The sequence below is a fragment of the Ptiloglossa arizonensis genome, chromosome 6, assembly GCF_051014685.1.
Source record: "Ptiloglossa arizonensis isolate GNS036 chromosome 6, iyPtiAriz1_principal, whole genome shotgun sequence".
Taxonomy (NCBI): domain Eukaryota; kingdom Metazoa; phylum Arthropoda; class Insecta; order Hymenoptera; family Colletidae; genus Ptiloglossa; species Ptiloglossa arizonensis.
In genome coordinates this window covers 16,838,513-16,862,372 of record NC_135053.1, presented here as the reverse complement: position 1 = coordinate 16,862,372, position 23,860 = coordinate 16,838,513, and the positions used below count along the sequence as shown (strand labels likewise).

The following is a 23,860-nucleotide window of genomic DNA, read 5'->3' as shown; positions in this document are numbered from 1 at the left end:
TGGCCGCGCGCGGTGGCATGCGCTGCTGAATCACTTTCACTTATGCCGTGCGCTGTGTTGGTTATACGCCGTACTTCTCTCTCTCTCTCACTGGCTCGCTCTCACTCGCACCCGCGCTCTCACACTCGACCCGTGCCCGTCGGTAAAGGGACACGCGCGTTCGTTCTCTCCTCTCCTCTATACCCACCGAAACGCCAAGGGAGTCTGACGGTGCGCGCCTCTCGCCGTTCTCCCGGTTCTGCCAATTTTATTTTACTCCCGGCGGTGTCACGGTGAAGCGCGTATCTCTCTACCGGGCGAACCGCGTCGCGTCGTGTTCGTTTCGACCGTACAAAAGCAGTGCCGCCCGTCCTCGCGCGAACGCGGTGTCCTCGTGGTGTTTTTATACGCTGTGGACGAGCAAAACGGGAACAAGAACGACGACAACAACAACAACAAACCGACAACAACAACAACAACAACAACAACAACACACGGAAAGGAACAAACGACCGCGACAACGATATAAACACAACCGGAGAACGTGTATGTGTGTGTGTGTGTCCGGTACATCGAAGAAGTTCGCGAAACGGACCCGTGTTGTTTCTCGCGTTTCGCCCCGCCGTGATCGTGGTCGTGTTGCTGCTGTGATATACGCGACGTGTGCCGCCGTGTCTCACGAGACGGTCTCCCGACTCTACCTAACTCCATGTGTCGACGGTAGGGCGGCAGAGGGGAGGGGGCGGGCCCTTCGGGAAAGCAACGAGGCGAGAAGACAACTAGTCGTACGCAGATAGCCGAGCTGTCAAGTCGCACGTTCCGGGGGGAGTTGGAGGATTCGCTTATACCCGTCTCTCTTTCTCTCGCTCACCTCGCTGTCCGTCTGTCTCTCTGTCTCACTCTCTCTCTCTCTCTCTGGCTCGCTCGCTTTAGCCGGACTTTTACGCACCCTCTTTTTCAACGGTGCGCGTGTACTTTGGATTGCAGTGTGTGCGCGGTTTACCTTTACTCGCCCTATTTACCTCGACGCTTTCGCGGGCGTTACTTATTTGGTGACAACGCTCCCGTGGATCGAACTCTCCGTGTTTGTTGGTACATACGTCGTGTCTATACATACGCGCGTGTGTGATATCGTACAGCCGTCGCGCGTTAACCGTTAAAACCGCGGCGAGCTCGCGGTGTCGCGTTGAAAACAACGGATCGGATTGTTTTCTCCTGGGTAACCCCCCCGTGATCGTTTCGCGTGCGGCGGGTGATCGTCCATCCTCGTGGCGGCGTGTGACGGCAGCGGCCAGTTCGCGGAGATTCTTCGTGTGTGCTCGTCGTTGTTCCGTGTCTCACGATACTTGACGCTGGATTATCAGTGACCGCGGCGTTCACGGGAGAAAGAGATCTTCCCAATCCCGGGGACGTTGTTTGGTGGTTTTGTTTGTTCCGCGAGCGTACGAAGACGCGCCGCTGGGAGAGGTATCGTACGACTGAGTGACAGCCATTTTTTACGCAAACACGATCTCCGACCCGTTCTACGATGATTCGGACGTAGTCGTACGGTTTCGAAACGAGTGGTGCGCGGTGGTTTTGCTCCGTTAAACGTGTGCAGTAGTAAAACGAGAGAAAAAGGAAAAAAGATAAGGGAAGGATAGAAAGAAAGAAAGAAAGAAATAAAGAAAAGAAAAGATAAAAGAAAAAGCGTGATTGGTGTGATCGATATTGTAAATACGTGCCAAGGTACCGGGTGTGTTTTCTTACGCGCTTATGCTTTCGTCCTCGTCGTTGTCGTCGTCGTCGTCGTCGTCGTCCTCGTCGTCGTCGTCGTCGTCGTCGTCGTCCTCGTCCTTGTCATCGTATCGTCGTCGTCGTCGTCGTCGTCCTCGTTCGCAACAACGTTGTTGCACACGGTCGCGGGTACTCTAGCACGCAGGTACCACCGACCTTGCACCGACGGGTGCAGCGCCGTAACGCTTCGAAACTAAAAACGAAACTCCGTAATAATCCCGGCGCGCCGCTGTCCATCTCGTATGAGCCATTGGCAACGTATCGTTACCACGGTGGCCAAAGAAACGAGAATTCCCAGCCGCATCATATATGAACCGATACGCCACCAGCAGCACGTTCCTCCGTGCACTGCTTGCGCAAGGGTGATATGTTATTGGAGATGGAGCAGCATTCGGGCCTGATATCCCTGAATATGTCGCCGTTCCATCTAAGCCCACAGGGTAGTCCCCAAGGTGCGGCCGGTGCCGGCCAGCAACAGCAACAGGCGCAGCAACAGCAACCGCACTACGGTTCGTCGCCTTATGGCAATTGCGCTCAGAGCCCACCCGCGACCATGTGTCACCAGTCTCAGTCCCAACAACAGCCGCAGCAGCAGCAACAGCAACAGCAACAGCAGCAGCAGCAACAACAACAACAGCAGCAACAACAACAACAACAATTGTCGGTGCACGGTCAGGGGCACGGGCAGGGCGGTATATCGAGTTTCGACGCCGCCTTCTTCGACTCGACCGCACTTGAGGAACGGTGCCCGATGTGCGGCGACAAAATGTCCGGCTATCAGTACGGTCTGCTCACGTGCGAGTCCTGTAAAGGTTTTTTCAAACGCAACAGCTCGCCGTGCAGCAGCAAAAAAGTATACACGTGTCTGTTCTCCCCAACGGGGGGCGGCGGGGGTGGTGGTGGAGGCGGCGGAGGCGGTGGCGGCGGTGGTGGCGGAGGAAGTGGCGGTGGTGGCGGAGGAGGCGGCGGCGTCGGCGGCGGCGGCGGTGGAGGAGGAGGAGGTGGAGGAGGAGGAGGAGGAGGTGGTGGAGGCGGTGGAGGCGGCGGCGGAAACGGTAACAGCGGTGGAACCGGTGGCTGCGGCGCATCATCGGCACTCGAGATCGGATCTTGCGGCACTAAGAAGGTGTACACGTGTCTGTTCTCGCCAACAGGAGCCGGAAGCGGCACCGGAGCCAATGGCGGCAACAACGGCGCGGGAAACGGCGCCGGTGGCGGCTGCGGCGCCTCGGCGGCCCTCGAGAGTGGCGGTAGCGGGTACAACGGCGGTGCCGCCGGTAGTGGCGGCGCGGGGGGCGCGGGTGGAGGTGGCGCGGGTGGCGGTGGTGCGGGTGCCGCTGGCGGCAGTGGGCCCACCGCAGGAAACGCCGCTGCTGGCGGCGGCGGTAGCGGTAGCGGCGGCACCGGGGGCGGCGGCAGCGGATCCGCTACGGTAAGCGGCAATGTCGCGATTCCAACTACCACCTACTCTTTACCAACTGGTACCATTTGTCATCCTGGATTGGGCCAGGTCGGGGTTGGTGTCGTGACTGGCTCGATACCGTGCCCGTCCGACTTCCCCGACACCAAGGACATCATCATCGAGGAGCTGTGTCCTGTATGCGGCGACAAGGTCTCCGGATACCACTACGGGCTACTCACCTGCGAATCCTGCAAGGGTTTCTTCAAGCGCACCGTCCAAAACAAGAAGGTCTACACGTGCGTCGCCGAGAGGTCCTGTCACATCGACAAAACGCAACGGAAGCGGTGCCCGTTCTGCCGTTTTCAGAAGTGCCTCGAAGTCGGCATGAAGCTTGAGGGTGAGTTTTCAATCTTTTTTTTTTCCCGTCTCTCTCTCTCTCTCTCTCTCTCTCTCTCTCTCTCTCTCTCTCTCTCTCTCTCTCTCTCTCTCTCTCTCTCTCTCTCTCTCTCTCTCTCTCTCTCTCTCTCTCTCTCTCTCTCTCTCTCTCTCTCTCTCTCTCTCTCTCTCTCTCTCTCTCTCTCTGTCTTCTCTCGATCGTTGGCTACGTTGTAGCGTTTCACGATACGCGGGATCGGGCCGGGGTACCGTCGGGATACGTTCCCGTTCGGTTCGAATTCGCGAAAACGGGACGCGAGACGAACCGGCCCGAACGACGTGGAAGAAGGTAAATAGCGATACAATGAACGTCGCGCGACCGTCCTCGTTGCGCAAGTGGATTTTATTCGGGCGACGATATGGGTATGGGTGCTCATTTTTTTGGATGTGAAAGCGATGCATGCGGGTGTCGCGCACGATTTTTATGCAGAAGGTGAAAGAACGAAAGCGCACGCGTGTGTACGCGCGCTCTCGAGTAGACTTCGATGTTCAATTATGCAATATAATCCCGGGGACGCGCGTTTCTCCGCGCGCGGTCGCATATGTAACAGGGTCCCCCGTGTTAAAAGTATCCGCGGCGCGACTCGCGAGCGAGAAAATTATATTTTTAACGTACCTCGTGTATCGTCGTCCGTATTGTTTTCTTTTTTTTTTCTTTTTTTTGTTTCCTCTCCCACCCCCGTGTCGCGATCGGTCAACAGGTTCGTAATGAGTCCGCGCTGACGAAATATCGCCGGTATGCAAATAATCGCTACGGTAACCGTTGGATTATCGCGTTCGCGTCCGAGTCAAATTCTATTGTAGCGCGAATTATTTACTTTCACCGCGGTGTGTTAACGGGTGCCTGGAATAGAGCTCGCATAATATCGCCGGTGCGTTAACGTTACCACATTATTATCAACCTTTTGCGTTATCTCTTATTCAATATCTTTTTACGCGTACACCGTACCATGCGATACGTCAAAAGTCGTTTACGCGCGAACGCGTGCACGGGCGGTTCGCCGCACGGTTCGGCACCGTACGGTCCCCCTCGGGAAACTTCGGCCGAGCCCGTTCTCGTTCGAGCGTTTTCGCATCACGCTCCTACGAACTTAACCTTATTACACACCGTGAAGCGATCAAGCGATACCGTCTTCCTTCGCGAATTCTTTCGTCGTTCTAACGCTTCTCGCACGACGAACCGTCGTTGTATGTATACGCGTACGTGCGTCTTTCCTCTCCGTTTCCCATCGTTGCCAACGGGAACGGCATCGGGCGTCTCGTTTATCGATTGTAATATCGTGTCCCGTGCGGCCGTGGATCGCTGCGGACCACCGTGGCGTCGAACGCACGAAACCCGATTAGGCAAACCGTTCTTACATACGCAATAAAGAAATTCGCGATACAGTCGCTGGCTGCCGATTTTCTAAATACATCGCGTCAGCGTCTACGGTTCTTATTGCCGTGATTTTGATTCGCTTTCCATGCGCAAATTATGCAGATTTTACGGGAAAGTCTCGAAGGCGGCTTGCTCGCTCGCTCGTTGGCGAAACCCTGCACACCTCCACGTTGTCGCCGTTGCGTCGCGCTAGTGTCTCCCCCCGAAAGTTCGTTACTTTTGGCTCGTTTACCAGGAGGACGAGGCGTCTAATGCAATTCGAGTAACTGGGTCTAGGCCCTCAAGGCCCAGCGATTAAGCGAATCTCGAAACAGGCTCTGTCGCAATTGCCGCCTTTGCACGCCGTTTTCCACGGCGTTCCTGCAGCGGCAACGGGGGATTGCTTAACGCGGAAAGTTTCCAGAGTGCTTGCGAGTGTTTACGAAAGGAAGCAGTTTCTTACTTGCACGCTATTCAGAAATGTAAAAACGCCCGTCAGCGTATCAAAGCCCCGACTATTAGGTACGATCGCTCGATCAATTTCTTTCTATGCTAATCTCAATCGAACATCCGCGAACGCCGGCTACAACAAATCGTGTTCGGTCGTTCCTTCTTAAATAATTCTTTAAACGGTCAATGATCGACCGTGTCGCCCGTTTTTACCACACTTCTCGGTAAATATTTCGTGTTCCAGTTCGCGCGAAACTCCATAACGAAAGTTTTGCAAAATTTTGTCACGGCTATTTCAAGCGTTGTTATGTTTATAATTGCGTTGCCATTTCGCGGCACACGGTTACTTGCTTCTTATCGCGGCGAAACCCTCGTTATTAACGTCCAGTGAATTTTAGCAGTTCCTTGATTTTTGCAATACTCGCGCTGCACTGTCTACCCGTACTCGACGTAGAAGTTTACACAAACTCCGCTACACAGTACCGTACGAGTACTGTACAACATATTTATTCCTATTTAACTCTTCTTTCTTCTCATTTTTCTTTTTAATTACTTCACCAAGACCACAAATTGATAAAATAGGTTATACAAAATGAAACGATAAACAGCCTCGATAGATTTCAACCGAGACACAGACATTCTAAAAGTAATTAAAAAAAAATAATACTCTATACGACAAAAATACACTTCCTGTCCGAAATATTCGGTCCTGTAGGTAAGGTCCCGTTCCCCTTAAAATCTGTCGCCGATAGCCAATTTCTCAAGGTACGGTAATTTTGAAATCGCTGTACAAACGAGCGTTCCCGGTTCCCGACGTTTCGTTGATTGATTTATAATACGTTCGCGCGGAGACGAGATCCCCGAGGGACACCCGAGTAGGAAAGAACGACACGTCGAAAGACGAAAAAACAACAGTTAAATTCATTCGCGGTAATCGCGCGACAAACACCTGCCAACAGTTCTGCAACAGACCCGTTGCTCGCAGTGGTCCGTGAATACGAGAGCAAGGCTCGTTCGACGTAACGAACGTTACCTCGGGCCTGCTGCTTTTAGAGTCGATCGAAAGCCATATCGTCTTCCTCTGGAAGTACATCGGTGAACCCTCGGCGACGATGCGCGTCTTTATCGCCGCGCAATATTGTAAATCTCGCGAAAGTACAACGGATACGTCCCGAGAGTCGTAAACACGGTTCGGAGGGAATTTTTGTGAATTTATCGAGGCGAATAAATTTCGAATCGATGAAAGAAAAATTATTTAAAAATCGACTTCGTCGCGCGGAGCTTCCCTCGATCGGTGGTGCTCGTCTCGCGAATACCGTTCACGGTGACGGTGGTACGCTTTCGTCGATTTTTTGATTTTATTTTCGAACGGTATCCACCTACACCATATGCGCGGGAACGCGATCAAATATTGACGCTCGAGTTTCGATTTCGCAGCTGCGAATAATTTTACCGCTCGTTCGTACGGTCCGTCGGTGTCATCCATTTTCGCCCGTACGACGAACTATTTCGCTTTCGCGTTTCGTCTGATTTCACCGAAAAACTGTCGGTGAAACGCGCGCGCGCGCACGCGCGTTACTCCGCTGGTTTCAATTTCAAGCGGAACCCTCCCGTATCATTGGTTAACGGAACGATTTGTTTCGCGAAACGATGTCAATTTTTATCATTTCTCGACGATTGTAATTTTTCGTCGACAATTATTATTGAACGATCGGTACCACCGATAAAGATCAAGCGTGCAGGCACACCAAAGAGACGAAAGATTCACTGTACTTGCAACCGAGTATAACGATGGAAACTGCCGAGAAACGTATCGAGCGGCAACAATGAAAGAAGATAAAGAAAAATAAAAAAAAAATAAAAGAATGCACAACACCGCGTTTGTGTTTTAACGTTTCGACACAACGTTGGTATTTCGAATTTGCAACGCAACGGTATGTTTAATTCGCGATATTGTTTTTCGAAACACGCGCGATTGTACACGGTTGTTTGAAGTCACCGGGTGATTTTTAACGTAAATACTATCAACGTAATATTTCGACGATCATTTTTGGTTATTTTTTTAACGTAAAGAATCGAGAGCAACATCACTGCCCTGACAATAGTTTCTTTGTGGGTGGAGCAGTAGATTCGAAGGTCAGTTTAGTTTTATTTATTTATTTTTTTTTTTTTTTTTCATATACTAAACATTTTCCAGCAGACATTGACGGAGTATCGAATTCCAACTACGAATCTATAACAAAAGTAATTAGTTCCGGAAATGTGCGCTCGGTTTACAAAGTAACGTCGAAACGTTGTTTGTTGTTTGTTTACATACGGGACAATCAAATTGTTCATACGACACAGGCAGCTCGTAGATAACAATTCTAATGATTTGGTAGCTGAATATCTCGGAAACGATTAGTTGAAAATTCATTAACCCCTTGACAAAGAAACGGTTGTCGACGTACCGGGTGGCCTTTTAAACCGGGAATACTCAGGAAAACTAGAATATTAATTATGCAGTCGTAATATCTAAATTATACAGTTTTCGCGTTCTTAATCACTTCGAAACGAACTATCGCGGTCTCCCCTCTTTCAAGATCCAACATAATTGTTCAAGAAGCGGGGACACATTTCGTCGTTGATATTTTCATTGTTCAATTTTCCTCCACCGTAAGAAGTCCATAGAAACGCGCGAATAATACGTAGAACCGGTGAGAAATGAAATTTATCCACCGCCCTATTTTCTCATTAAGGTCGCGCGCGAAATAATTTTCGTTTTCTCCTAAACACCAGAACACAGAACTGACACAGATCTCCGATGAAAGGACAAAGACATCGGGAATCATAAACTTCTTATCTATAAGTAAATGAAAATCATCCCTATTCAAATAAACTCGAATAGAACTGCAAATTCCAACGAAAGTCGATCCGACGACTACGAGACACGCGTTGTCTCGAAATGTCTTTGTTTCCTATTTAAAAGAAGAAACCATTCGACTATGCAAAATCGTACACGGCGTAAAAATCATATCGGTCAGAGAATTTCGTACAATCGTCGTAAGGAACGATAAACGACATTGGTGGTTTGAATCGAGTTTGCGAAATTAATTTACATTTTTTTTTTTTAATCGAAATTAAAAATCCAAAGAAACCGTGCACACCCCTTTCAAAAAAAATATTGGGTTGTTCGGAAAGTAATTTCGTTCTCCAAAATGGAGAATATGTAATTTAATAAATGTTTGTATACTGTAAAAGAAATCGTGTTTCATTTTCACCAAAAAAAAAAAAAAAACGAAATGACTTTCCGAACAACCTGATATTTTGCTCCGGAAATTAATTTTCTCGAACGAGCCTTCTCTTTTCGCAATTAGCGTGATTCCCGTCCAGAAGTGCATCGACCGAACCCACCGAGTTTTCTGCCCGGACAAAGGCAGATTTGTCACGTGGAAGCGGCCACGGCGCGTCTATGAATAAGGCAAACCGGTAGCATTGCGCAAGTGGAATCTAGAAATTTGAGGTAGGACGTACGGCGCTCGTTTCGCGTCCGCATAATACCCGACAGGTGAAAGCCTTTCGGGCGACTTGACAATTTCTATTAGACGACCGAAATGTATTTTCACCGGACGGGCGACGTTCAGTGAAATTAGACTCTAAAAGTTCTTGCCCGCTTTCGACGTTGAAAGTTCTCCCCGGCGTGTTATGACACCGTGGGGCTCCGTTAGCCGCGTTAAGATTTGCCACTTCGTCGTGCTACTTAAATATTACTTAACGATATTACTTAACAAAACTGCTGACTCATTATTGCTCTTTGGAATTCGTATCCGCCGCCGTCAAAGGGGCACGCTAATTTTTCGCCGAATTTACCGCATCGGAGAACGTCCAAACGTGTTCGACAATTCGAACAAGCGTCATCGAAACGATATCACCGACGGGAACGTTCCCTGGTGGACGAAACACGAAGTAACCCCGTGTCCGAATTTTTCGTCGTATTTATTACGCGGACTGGAGAAGGTCACGACGTCGCAATTCCCCCGATCATCGAGAAAGAATTGTTCCGAGACCGTACGAGATTTTTAATTGGCGTTATTTTTTGCCCGTGCAACGGAAACGGGCGAGCGTGTATTTCACGGAGTTTCATCGCTCGGGTGTAAACATCGGAGACGCGAAATAATACGTATCCCGAGGTACGAGGATCGAGCCACCGTGTCTCCGAGGGTTCTCGAGTGAAAAGCACACGGCGGTGTTCCGAGAAAGTCGATACAATACGCCGAAAGGTAGAAAGAGGCTATTAAAACTAATAACGAGAGCGTACCGTTTACGACTGCGAAAATACCGTAGGCCGGAGGACAGCGCGCATCTTTTGCATCTGCTAGCCACGTGGACGCGTACGACGCGTTGTGTTCAAACGGTCGAGGGAAATTCAACGCGTTTCGATTGGTCCCGTCGTTCGATTCCTGGACACGCGGTTGCAGTCGTAAAAGTGAGAGCGGTCACCGGTCCCGCGCGGCGGCAGTCAAAATCGGTCAGGTCTTTCGGCTGGTTCGCTCGATGTGTGTATGGTGCGAGAATTATACACGGCGGGTGGGAGGAGGGGAGGAAGGTTGGTAAGGGGAGGGGTCGGGGCCAAGGGGGCCAGGGTGGTGCGGCGGTGGGAAGAGCGACGAGCGCAAGGAGGGCGGGGGTCTGGAAAAATCAGGCGGGACAACGGAAATCGTGGCGCGCGCCTCTGTTTAGAAACTCACGAATTTCATAATTATTGTATTATGTTGCAAGAAGGTGCTATACCTGGCCGACTGCCTGCTCTCTGCCTACCTGCCTGCCTGCTCTCTGCCTGCCTGCCTGCCCGTTTGCTTTACCTGCCTTGCCTGCTCGCTCGACTCCTACCTTCTCGTTGTTCGCGCTCGCACTCACTCGCGCGCGCGCTCGAGAGAGGGAGAGAAGTGGGGGAGAAAGGTTAGGTTGAGGCGGGGATTGTGTAATCCCTCGTTGAGTGGAGCCTCACCGTCTTCTTTTCGCCGAAGCTTTTATTTCTTTCTCGGTTCTGCTCTCTCTCGTTTTCTCTCTCTCTCTCTCTCTCTCTCTCTCTCTCTCTCTCTCTCTCTCTCTCTCTCTCTCTCTCTCTCTTTCTGTCACTCTCACTCTCACTCTGGCTCGCTCCGCCACCTCGCGCGAGCGCCCGAATTCGTATCTCGCGATACGTGCACGTTACGGACACGCGATCCACAATTACCGCGTGCACGCGTATTATTCAATTTCGTGGAAAGCAAGACCGAAAGAAACAGGCGTCGGTAACACCGTGCAATCACCCGTATTGCAAATATCATCTGCCCCTTGATGGTCTTCGCGCGTTCGGCCGAGAAGGCTAATCCCCGGTTTCGAGGGAACGATTATCGGGTATTAATACAATTATCGTCGCGCGAAGTACACTTCGAAGTTCGATTTGAGCAGCGCCGGGTTATATATCGTCGCTTGGTAAAACAGGACACTTCCACTAACCATTCGCGCGCATATATACGTACACGTTGGCGGTCAGCGTGGGGAAGAGAGGAAGGTTTCGCCGTGCGAATTTTCGTTTCTTCGTTCGGTTAAGTTCGGAAAGATCGCGTTCTTTGTTCGACCAGAGGCCCCAGCAAAGGTTTTCTGGCCCGGACGATTTCGTCCTTCCTTCTTTTTCTTTTTCTCTCGTTTTCGTTTTTTTTTTTTTCACGTTCTTTCGCAATGCGCGGATGACTTCACTAACGGTCGGGCGCGTCGGCGCGTCACGGGGGGAACTTCTCTCGCGCGATTGGTCCAACCGTGGGCGACGCTGGTCACGTGGTCGCACATTAATTTCTATGGGGAGGGCCTGACGTCACTGGACCCGTGGACCAGATTTGCCAAGTGGGTTTCCCTTTCTTTTCGACGTACGCGCAACTCGGGTTCGGCGCTCTTGCGTACTTATCGTCGCCGCGGACCTTGCGAACCGGACGTGGGTTGCATTCTTTCAATGGCCTGCACGCGTCCCGTTGCACGTGGATCGCTCCCGTGCACGCGTACCACCCGTTCCCAGATAGTAAATAGAGGAAAAGTTTGGCCGGACTGACGACCCTTGATATCGATTTCAATTACGAGGAGCGTGGTTTTATTAATCACCCGTGATACGGACCGCTTCGCCATCGATACTTTTTATTGCTCGCAATTGTTTCGCCTCGAAGGAAGATTAGGTCGCTTTAAATGGGTTAACTCGTTTCTTTTTACTCCTCTTCGTCGTAAGGACGCTTTGCCACCTGCCAGCAAACAAGGAAAACAATAATTACATTGTTTGCGGACCTAATCGATAAAACTCTATCGGTTCGTACGAGCTTGCACGATTATTCTACCTCACTGTTTCCTCGTTCCCCGATGAGATAGTATCCGTGATCGTCAACCTTTGATTGTATTTATATTCGCCCACCTTCAATTCACTACACATACGTTACGCATTTTTTTCGAGGTCCATTCTTCGACTCTCCCCGTTTAAATATACTCGAACCCCCATCGATAGGAAGACTCCGATGTCGCAATATCGGTTTCTCGAGTTAAACGTTTACCGTCCGCGGTGTTCTATTTCCTTCTCGGAAAACGCTCGCCTCACTCCAGAAGAAAAGACGCGACCCTCGTCGATCGTTAATTCCGCAAAAATGAAACTTTTCCGGTAGGCGTGCTGCGCGCTCCTCGATTGCGTAATAGCAGACGAAACCACCAGAGCCATCGCTCGGTGCAGTTTCTCAAACCGTTGACGATTGATGGAAAACCGTTCCACGATACATGGAAACGCGGTTTACGCGTACTTGCCGAATCCTACCGGGCGAGTCTCTGTCTCCGTAAGAAATTTCTTGTCGATAAATCGAGTAGAACAATATTGATTTACGATTGGCTTCGTTAGAAAAATTTCAACCGAATCACGTGTTACCGATATTAATCGAAGAGATCTGGGAATTCGTGTCACCGGTTATCCCGCCGATCTCGTAAATTCTCGTCTCTCGTTGATCCATTGGTATTTAACGGGGGAGGGAGGAAGAGGAACCGCAAACAGCGCACTGCGTAGTAGAGACGTGCGTTGTCGTTTTACGTCACAAAAGCTCCTATTGTACACGTTGATGAAATTTATCCATAATTCCGACATGCGTGCGCGAATGGAACGAAGTGAACCTCAAAACTGAGCATGCGCGCGCGCGCGAAACGTCAGGATTCCGCACGCACGCGCTGTTAAAACTTCCGGTTGTTGTTTCTTCGCCCGCGATCCCGGGAACAATGATTCCAGCGAACTCTAGTGGCCGGTGCGAGTTTCGTCGACCCACTGGGTGCCCCGGAATTCCACTCGTAAATACCATCAGTGTCGCGGTTTGGCATGTATATTTGACGATCGCCCCGATCAAATCGTACCGTATATCGATACGCTAATGTCCCCCGCCCACGTAAAACGGTTGCCACCCACACGGAGTACCGCGCACGGCTCGTCGCCGTGAATAGAGAGGAGGGCCCCCGTTGGATCTCAACGCGCGTTCACGCTTGGGCTGGTCGACGAAAACGCGGAAAAACGTGTCGGACACGTGCTCGTGTGATCGGTCGCGATTGGTCGTTCGAGATGAAGACGCGCGCACGGTGGTCCCCCCGGACGGCGAGTCTTCGAACTTTTCAACCCCCTCGCTCTCGTGTCGCGGAGAATGTCTCTGCCACCGGGTGCGAGTGAAAGTAGTTTCTGTGTATCGGCGAATAATTCTATTTCAACGCGATTGCATTTCACGAATTGCGGTGGAGAAACATTTTATCTTGGAGAATTAATTCAACGACGTGATTGTCCTCCTAGAACAACAATATTAGATCCAACGAGTCGAATATCGACCGTGATATTTTATTTCACTGTGTACGGATTTAAGAAGCAGAGATCAATGTTCATTTGTGCACCAAGCAATGAGTCGACGTGGCTCACTGTGCACACATCGAGAAAAATAGTATCGAACCCATGGAGTCGAGTAACGGTCGTAACGGTACCAATGTTTAATTTCGCGTTATCTATATAGTTTCGAGAAACAGAGATCGATATTTATTCGTTCGTCGAACAGTCGTCGATCCCGAGCGTGGGTTCCGCACGCGGTGCAACGACGAAGATACTCGCGCCGCGATTTCCTAGTCCTCCGTGCACCTGGCGTCGAATTAAAGGCGGAAAGATGCATGCATGCCCGGCAATGGAACACCTACGACGCTCGCTAAAAGCACGGGAAAGACCACGGCGCACCGAACGACGTAGGACGCCAATAAGGAGAGAGAAAAGAAATCCTTGGAGTGCGGGGCCGAGAGTCAAGTTTAGCTGTGATCCACTCTTGTCGGCCCGTTTCATAGACGGTTCGGCTCCCTTGGATCCGTGTTACGACGCCCGAGACGCGCAGGGCGAGAGAGGACATGGATACCGACTGCGTAAAAGAAAAGGAAAGAAAAAACGGAAGAAAGGAAACCGAGCAGCACCGATACACCCATCTATGTAAACGCTGACTTTTTTATTTTTATTTTCTCTTTCTTTTTAGAAGAGAACAAAACACGATAGAAATCTCCGAACGGAATATGACGGAGAAAGCGAAGGTTTGAAAAATGATCACGCCACAAAGTGGCTCTGCGCACACGTGTTCGATAAGTCGCACACAACCTATAACGTGCGGCCGCGTTCGCGTGGCATTAACAACCATCGCGAACAAGTGGCCGAAAGTAACAACCTGAAAGTCAAGTTTAGCAACTTTCGTTATTGAGCTCGCTCGACCATTGTCTGAATTCCCGGGCGAGTCGGTCGCTCCGTATGCGCGTTGCAGAAAGAGAGAAACGAATGTCGCGAAGGCAAAGCTCGCTCGTGAGTACTCCCCGCGTCGGCTAAATTTTCGCGCGATTCTCTGACGATGTACGACGCTCGATTCCGGGTAATGTTCGTCGGGAACACCAGACGACGGATGTCACCGAGAGAGAAGCAAACAGAGGTTCGAGAAACGTATGTATGTGCGCGATCAACGAGTGTCAAGTTTACGGCGAGCATCGAGCGCCGCCACACAGCCATGAATTTCAGATCGCGAAGGATACAACGAGCCGCTACCGAATCGAAGAAACGGTATTCGACGATCGTGTTCGCCTTGGTTCACAGGGTAGCAAGGATTGACGACGAGAATCGAAGAGGGCAATTGGCGAGTTTCGGGTTTGCGCTCACGTCGTCACCATTTTGGCGACAGCGTGTCTGCTGGACTCGATTGGAGGGTTAGGTCATAACGAGCGAAGAAGAAACGCGAAAAACACGAGGTAAAACGACGAGACGCGGTAGACACCGCTACCTGCGAATATCGTAAGGTGGATGTTCCCGATGAGATGCGTCGTCGTCATCGTATCGTGGCCACGTTAGATAGACACTGTGCATAACGACAAGGCCGGTGGTGTTGGGAAGAGAACGAGGCGAGGAATGAGACGGGAGGGAGTCGAAAAGGACACGGGAGCGAACGACGAAAGAAAGGCGAAAATACGAGAGCGGGAGAAAATAGAGAGAAACGACGACGAAAAGGACAGACCAAAGGGAATCCGCGGAGAGCGAGGGTAAAAGCGAGAGAAAAAGAGAGGAGGCGTAAGCAGGCGCACACAGGGTGGCGGAGGCGGCAATGTGGATCGGCGGGGCGAGGCGTTCGGGGGAGTAGGGTCGAGGGAAGGGAATAAGTAGGGTTAGGAGGCGGGCAGGGGGGGAGTCGGTCGCGGTAACGAAGGAGGTGGTCGGGGGAAGAGGGGTGGCCCTCCTTCCCTCGGCGGGGCGGCGCAGGCAGAAGTGGACGGGCAAGCGATTCAACCTCCTTTCACTTTCAACGAGCGCGCACCGCGCTTGCTCGTTAGCTCGCTCGCTCGCTTGCTCGCTCGTTCGCCGGTGTTTCATGCGACGACGGATAGCAAACACTTCGTACGAAAATAGGCAACGCCGCCGTTTTAGCCGCGTGTCCGCCCTATAAATTGTAAACCGCTCGAAATCCTCCCTCGATTACACCATGACCCTGAGAATCCGCTGGTCGTCGTCGAGCATCTCGTCGGAAATGTTGCCACACACCGAGAACATTGTAACCGGCTCCGAGTCCCGAGTACGATCGGGTACATTTTTCGACGCGACGACTTTTCGGTGTTTCTCCGCTGTCTTTCTTTTCTCTCGTTTTCGTTTCGCGTCGTGGAAAGAGAGGCGAACGCGCGCGTGTATCGGTACAAAGAAGTCGCGGTATTTTCTTTGTACGGGTTTCAGGCGAGGCTGTGTTTCGATGGTACACGATCGTCGACGTTGACGCAAATTCGTAAAATTTTCGCCGCTCGAGAACGGCCGGGATCCTTAATACGCGTCTGCCGCGCGTTTTAATCCCTCGCAGACGAGGGGGATCCATATCGAGTTCCTCTGCTAGGCCACTTCCGGCCCTGGGACCACACATCTGGGGACCCTTTGTTTACAATGTGAATCTTAATGCGGAGATGCAGTAATACGCGGGGCACGGGCGTAAATATCCAATTTTTCGTTCCAATGGGTCCGGTTTATTTTTAAATGGTTTACACCGGCGGATGATCGCCGTTCCGTGGAACGTGAACCGCCTCCACCGATTGTTGCGTTACCTATTCCGTGTCAATTTATACATGTACACACGAGCGAACGCTGCACCGAAAACCCGGCTTTTTAAATCAGTATTTATATTAGTCAAGCAAGGAATATGCAGAGTATGTTAACAGGTTGTTCCCAGGCACTTAATCGCGAGTAATAAATAATCGGTGTTGGCAGTCAGCGGCGTTCGCTTTCAATAGCGACGCGTTGAACGTGCCAAATAACACCTGCAGCTTTCGTAGGTGGAGATCCATGTTTTACACGTAACTAGCTATTCGTTTACACGGAACAAGTGGACTCGTTCGATCGACGATCGAGGGAGTCGGTAGAGTTGGGACAGGAACGGGGAACGGCTACGGGTTTGTCAGGCTTTTGTCCCACTGCGCTGCAATTAGCCGCGACTTCCGTCTACGTTGATGGCGAACTTCGAACACTGCCTCTTCAAGGTTGCTCCGCTGGCGGCGGCGTCGTTTGATCACGAAATTACAACCACGGTTCTCTCGGTGTACATTTCTTGGGTCGTGAGTACGTTAAACGTGGAATTGTAACGTATTTTCGATCTCTTTAATTGTGACACAGAGAAGGCAGAACCAAGAGGATGACTCAAAGGAAGATCGGAGTGGGAATTAAAGAAAAGTAAATGCGCCGCGGATCGCTTCGAGATATTTATTTAAGACGAAAAAAGCAAAAAAAAAAAGAAAGAAGGGGGGAAGGAAACGACCGGTTCGCGCATCGAGAACCATCGTTGTCACGGTTAAACGATACAATGTTGTTCGAATATTTGTACGTTTGTTTCTTGTTACAGCCGTGCGAGCGGACCGGATGAGAGGCGGTAGGAACAAATTCGGACCCATGTACAAGAGAGACCGAGCGCGGAAACTGCAAATGATGAGACAACGGCAGCTGGCACTGCAAACGATACGCGGCAGCCTCGGTGATCCATCGAACTATCCCTCCGCCGTAACGCCTTTCCTGCATATTAAACAGGAGATCCAAATACCTCAGGTCTCGAGTCTAACGTCTTCTCCAGATTCGAGTCCATCCCCTGCAGCCGTGGCCGCTGGTCTGGTCACGACACAGGCTGGCAGCGGAGCTGGTCAGCATCAACTGATCGCACCGTCCTACCAGCCAAACATTTCTGGCGGTAATCACCTGCACAACCTCAACCCTGGCCTGGATAGCAAGCTGTGGGCTGCCAATTCCACCACCCCCAGTCCTAAGGCCTTCAACTTCGGTGAACAGTCCACGCAACCTCAGGGAGCCGCTGGTTCCGCACCCTCTACCGCCGCCTTGAAAACTAGTCCGATGATAAGAGACTTCGTGCAATCGGTCGACGACCGCGAGTGGCAGGCGTCCCTTTTTGGACTGTTACAAAACCAAACGTACAATCAGTGTGAAGTGGACTTGTTCGAATTAATGTGCAAAGTGCTCGATCAGAATCTGTTCTCGCAGGTGGACTGGGCAAGGAATTCTGTATTCTTCAAAGATCTCAAGGTTAGTGTCAACGTTAATAAATATATGTATGTGTAACGGTATAGCGTGTCGCACGAATCCGTTTATTCGACGTCATTGGTGTAGGCTGTTGCAACAGCGATGTTACCGTTTTAGTAGATCCCATCGATTCCCGCTCGATGATTTTTCATTTCCATCGGCCACGAAACGTTCCGTGGACCAGATAGTAACTTTTTTTTCTTGTATATTAAAACGACTAGTAGCAGAAGACAGAAAGTATTATCGAGCTGTAAAAATTTAACGATTTTAATCGTTGTTGAGAATCTTTTCACGAGAAGTTAGTTCTTACCGATAAATAACTCGTCGCTGGCCTGTTGGTGGTACGAGCGGGGATGTGAGGTAACCAACAGCATTGCACAATCACTGAATGATTTCAAGCATCGCCTCATATCTAGGTCATAACAAGATACGTTTCTGGGTTATGGCGGTTGCCCTAAAGCAGGCCCATGTTAATTATAAACCGTCTACTTAACCGATTCTTCAGTTTTTACTGTTATTTTTTTCTGTAAACGCATAAAAAATTCTGTCACAATTTCGAATCGCAGTTTTTATATTTTTCGAACAATATGGAATATGTCGACACGATGTTTTTACCACTTCTTAAGCAGTATTTTGTAAAACTCGACGTATGAATCTTTTTCGAAAATGAATACATTTTTCATTAAACATTATCGAAATGTTGTTTCGCTGTTTATTTTAATACTTAATCGCCGAATATTATAAAAATTAGATACTTGGAAAATACAATCTGTTTAAATTTCAGTATGTAATGTTAAAATTGTTGTAAAGTCACACAATTTACTGTATACATATATTACATTGTTCAACAGGTTGATGACCAAATGAAGTTGCTACAGCACTCCTGGTCGGATATGTTGGTGCTCGACCATCTTCATCAAAGGTTACATAATAATCTACCCGATGAGACTACACTTCATAATGGCCAAAAGTTTGATCTCCTCTGTCTCGGCCTACTTGGAGTTCCTTCTCTGGCAGAAATTTTCAATGAATTGTCATCTAAACTTCAGGAACTCAAATTTGACCTTTCGGACTACATATGCATGAAATTCCTGATGCTGCTCAATCATGGTAAGTCATTTTTTTAAAATTCATATTAGATAAGTTACGCTATACCAATGATTGGACAAAAAAGATTCTCATGAATCAATTTTTATTCGAATATGTAGACGTTCGTGGACTAGTTAACAAGAAACATGTACAGGAAGGTCATGAACAAGTCTTACAAGCTCTTTTGGATTACACGTTGACATGTTATCCATCTGTAACGGTATGTTTATTTCATGCATTAATATACATATGTCATTTCGTTTTTTCTTTTTCTTTCTCATTTTAATAAACCATTCGTACAGTTTAATAGAAATAAATTAAATTTTTCTGAACAGGATAAATTTAACAAGCTGCTAGCAGTATTACCAGAAATCCATTTGGTAGCGAGCAGGGGAGAAGATCACCTTTACCAGAAGCATTGTAGTGGTGGAGCACCGACTCAAACTCTTCTCATGGAAATGCTTCATGCTAAGAGAAAATGAAACGATAAATTCGTTTGGCATCTTTGCCATGAGTTAGTCTGTTGCTATATCTCAAAAATCATGATAGAGCCCCTTACTGTCAAAGTGGACCTCAAGTACCTACTAAGAGCTAACGATGCTTAGGTATTGGACCAAGTTAAGGGGCCCTGGTTCAAAAAATACCTATGCAAACAAATCAAGTATAGACGTACATACTTTACATATATACATAATATATGTATTATAACGTGTATCTAAATATATAAACATAATGACATATATTTTCTATATTTGATGTTGAAGTTTTAGAGATGTATCCATGGAGAATTACTACCCCTGTTGGTGGGTACAAGCGCAGGGAAACAGTAAGCAAGATGCCTTGAAAACAGTACAAAGGGTGGTTAACAAAATATTGGTTAAAGGGCAGGCAACTTTTGTCTAAATAAGTAAAGCTATTTTTCTAATACTAGAAGCGATTATTTTTAAGCATACCACTGAAGCCTTGCTCTCATTTTGAACAAAAAGATATCCTAATAGTAATGAACGAAAAAAATTGCCGACTCTCCAGTCAATCGTGCTTCTGCAAGGGATTCAATGGGCATACTTGAACGACAGTAAAATTTCATGTGATATACTTATATATACATATATACATATATGTCGCACGGCCACCTGGGCATCCTTAGAACTTCCTATAAAAAATCTGCATTTTGTCACACTTGCACACAGCAGGGCTACTATACTGTAAATACTAGTTAACACATTCCAATTATGTTGTAAAGTATGAATCATGTTAAATATGTAATTATAATATTTTGTGTATAGTTTAATAAAATAAATATATTTCTGTTGCTTACTGAGAAAAAATCATTAGCTACTTAATGTCTTCACTAATTTTAGAATCTTATTCATGTATTTCTCTTTATTATTTTTCAAATAGGTGGCGGAAAAAAATAACCACAAAATGCGATATTTTATTATTGTATATTGTATCATAATAAAGATTCTGTTTAAGAAATAAAAGAATCATTGGAGCAAGGTTTATGTGGTCCTACATTATCTAGCGATTATTACTAAGTATATAAGATCAATATTGTCTTATCGCAGTTGTTAAATAGATAAATATTTACTGAATGTTAAGATAGCGATCGAACGTAGTAATTTTTCACTAATAGATTATTATTGTTTAGTCAATAGTCAGAAACTTTTCAGTGCTGTGAAGGTTGTCTTTTCGACGCCTGTGGTATCTAAGCCATCGGTAATTACACGTGCTAGATTCGAGGCTCAAGTGTGGTAACAAGAACAGAAATCTTTGCTCGTACTGGTAGGCTGGTAGTACCACCCTTTGCAACTCCTACTGTTTATATCCTCTATCAAAGAAGTACCTGGAAAAAATGCTATTTTACTACTTTCACTTTTCCACCGACTTCGTAATAAGATATTAAATATAGATGTAAACAATTTGTTGATGTATGTAAAAACGAAAACTCGATGCCACATTAGATTAAGAATCGAGTATTGAATCAAACCAGGAGGAGTAGCTGCGAGTATTACTACCATGAAAGAATATATATATACGTATATATTTTCGAAAGCATGCATGTACTTATCGTGTGAGTAAAGATTTGTGTCCACGGTCAAATTTTTGAAATCTTCGATATAGATGCAAAATGTATTAACGTGTTCCCAAATTTTCAAATCGCCTGGTTCTTTTAATCGATCGATCGGAAACAGTTTGCATTATTATTGGCTTTTGGTTCTTTTAAATACTTTCAAAACGGATTACTTTTATTTAACTCGCATATGAATGTCTACCTCTTTGTAACTGTATTAAGTCTTACATTTTTACATTTTTAGTAAACCACATACCTCAGAATAGACACCCAGATAGCAAATTAAATGGAATGTATGAATGTTACCTATGTAGACTTGAAGTCTACGATTTCTGTAATATGCGTAACGACAGAATGTAAAGTTCCATTCAAGTATTGAACCTGTTATATTTCCATGTTACTATCTTAGTTATTACTATGTTTATTCCAAATTAGATTATACGTGTACATGATATGTATAATATATCTGAGTCGAAATTTAATAATTACCAACGAAGCTTTGAAACTACACTTAATCCCATGTTGCTGTTTGGGTAAAAACAAGTTAAAACCGTAATATTTTATTTATTGTAATTTCATTTATCCTCAAGACTTTTTGTAGAACGTGTCGGTCTGATAATTTTGGAACAACTTATAAAAATCGTAAACACAATTAACTCAAAAACGAAAATTGTCTCTTTTAAATATATCCCTAAATCAATGATCTTTGTATGTGTCCATCCTATTTAATCGTCCGCTCGATTCTGTTACAACATGTTTATTGATAATTGTAACTAGAAAGTACGATAATACTGGTGTAATAAGCATTGTGTTAAATATGTACAGTTACCAATTATAATTGGCAAATAATCTAATTTAATATTGATGTGATTTTTTGCTCCAATAAATAATTGGAATTAACATTAAAAGAAGAACTATTATGCGTTGTTAACACTGCCATTAGGAGTTGGCAATTGTAAATTATGTAGAAAAAAATAATTGATTGTAAATATATCTTTATTATTAACTAATAACTGTTCCTTTTTAGGGTTGACAGTGCTATTTTTTATATATTATACTGATTGAACTCCTTTTAAACAATAATATTTCCCTTATTGCACTCCTGTCTTTGGTATTATTGTAAAATATGTACAATGTCCATGAGACGTACGATAGATTTCGAAAGGAGGGTACAGGATGGTACTATGTAAATTATTAAGCAGACAATTTTCCGAAATTTACAAATAGTATTTCAAAACATTCAATCGTTTCTTTATATACACAAGTTATTATAATTTAAATGCGTTTATGTACAACACAAAGTTTACTATAATTTGTAACAACAATGGTGTCATTCGTATACCGAATAACATGTATATTAAAACATTTGTTTGCTTTGTACAAATATGATAACAAGATAAGAAAATGCACAGTGGTTAATAAAGACATCAGCTAACTACTGCACTCAGCTTCATATTCTTGATTCACAATGTTTACGCGTTACACCTCATGTATTACATTAAGCACACTGCCTAAAAAAATGTGCCTTTATATGGTTCATAAACAAAATACTTTTTGTACTTGCAAAATTATGATACACTTACTTTATATTGCATTGTTATAACTTAAACTTGTTTTGTTCGAGGCAGTGTTTTCTTATTTAATCGTGCAATTGATTACGAAATATACTTATTTAATGTTCAGTTCAACTAATAGAACATTGAGCATTAACACATAATCAAACATGTGTGTCACTTTATGCTTTTAAATAAATAAGAACTTTGACATTTTTTTTATACAACTGATGGACTAAGAATTATCAGTATCAGTGAAAATTAAACTATGACTAAATAACTTCACAAACGTTGAAAACATAATATACTTATTTTGGATTAGATTCTATATACAATTTATACTTATTTTCATCCATTAGCTTTTTAATTTCATCCAAATTACTTAATTCTATTTTAAACAACCACCCTTTTTCGTAACAAGAAGAATTTATTAAACTAGGTGTTTTTTCAACTTCTTCATTCTTTTCTATTATTTTTCCACTGACAGGACTATATACTTCCGAAGCAGCCTTCACCGATTCTAATGCTCCACATTCAACTGTAAAAATTCATTTCTATAAAATGGAGAATACTAACACTTTTGTTCATGTATTATGTGCACAAATATTCTGACCTCCTTTTTCTATTACAGATTCAATATCTGGAATCTGAGCATAAACAATATCGCCCAGTGCTTCCTGTGCATAATTGGATATTCCAACTGTGCCTACTTTGCCATCAATTATTATCCACTCGTGATTATCTGTATATAACCTATCTAAAAATTGAAAATATTTATTTATAAATACACCTTATTAAGTGTGAGTCTAATGAGTGTTTCAAGTCATACAAGTACACAAAAAATTTATAATTCCATAGAAAAAAAAAAGAATACGTAATCTCTACACATCTAACAAAAAGATTTTATTATACCTTTGATATGGAACATTTTTATTTCAAAACATCTGTCTTTCTCAAAAATAATTGTTTAAATATTAAGAACAATGAAATTATTCTATAAGATATTTTTTCAATAGTGTATTGATAAGCTAAGTATATTATTAGAAATACCTGATTTAGAGTAAATAATTATTTAATCTTACCGGCTTTGAGATATCGAGTTGTGGCAATGGAACGCGAGAATCGTAAGCACGCGTTTGAAACAGGAAGAGTGAGTAAACTATCCTTCGGAGTGTATGAAAATGTTCTTGTAGAATATTTTGCCATTTGTACAATCAGTTTTGCCATTCTGGGTTTGATTTCACTTTTGTAGATAAAAAAAGCTTAACCTTACTCTATTCGTATCGTCTGCAATGTATTGCCCTTGATAGAGTTCGCAAATTTTCCGTGGTGCTGCCGAGCGAATGAAAAGGCGCAATTCGAATGAATGATTAACAGATTTCTATAAAGAAGCATATGTTTCTTGCATTATCGACTACTCTTATCTTGTAGAATATATTTCATCATCGTATGATTTAAAGTAAGACTATACAAATACATAATACGTGTTGTATACATTAATTGTTGAATAAAAAGATACCAATCTTAGTAATGTTCCCATATACATATTATGTACACTATAATTATTAAAAATATACGCTGTAATAATGCAATAGGAATAGATACGAAAACGAATGCAGTACATGAATAATAATGCTGTAAATTACATTATACTTAC

General features: G+C 45.7%; 2 protein-coding genes and 1 long non-coding RNA gene across 3 annotated transcripts; 1 reads left to right on the top strand and 2 right to left on the bottom strand.

The window, feature by feature from the left end:
• Nucleotides 1-636: 636 nt before the first annotated feature.
• On the top strand, nt 637-22,093 carry Ftz-f1 (ftz transcription factor 1). The gene is made up of 6 exons (XM_076314936.1): nt 637-2,648; nt 2,751-3,554; nt 16,802-17,490; nt 18,339-18,597; nt 18,696-18,796; nt 18,912-22,093. Exons 1-6 carry the CDS (start codon nt 2,123-2,125, stop codon nt 19,056-19,058), a joined length of 2,526 nt encoding a protein of 841 aa, XP_076171051.1. The 5' UTR covers nt 637-2,122; the 3' UTR covers nt 19,059-22,093.
• On the bottom strand, nt 10,509-11,875 carry LOC143148530 (uncharacterized). The gene is made up of 2 exons (XR_012992507.1): nt 11,744-11,875; nt 10,509-11,650 (listed from the first exon to the last, which is right to left on the bottom strand). It is a non-coding gene; the product is annotated as an uncharacterized LOC143148530 (long non-coding RNA).
• Ppl (glycine cleavage system H protein, mitochondrial) lies at nt 21,857-23,583 on the bottom strand. The gene is made up of 3 exons (XM_076314934.1): nt 23,286-23,583; nt 22,817-22,960; nt 21,857-22,741 (listed from the first exon to the last, which is right to left on the bottom strand). The coding sequence occupies exons 1-3, from the start codon at nt 23,428-23,430 to the stop codon at nt 22,512-22,514; spliced, it is 519 nt and encodes a 172-aa protein (XP_076171049.1). The 5' UTR covers nt 23,431-23,583; the 3' UTR covers nt 21,857-22,511.
• Nucleotides 23,584-23,860: the final 277 nt, after the last annotated feature.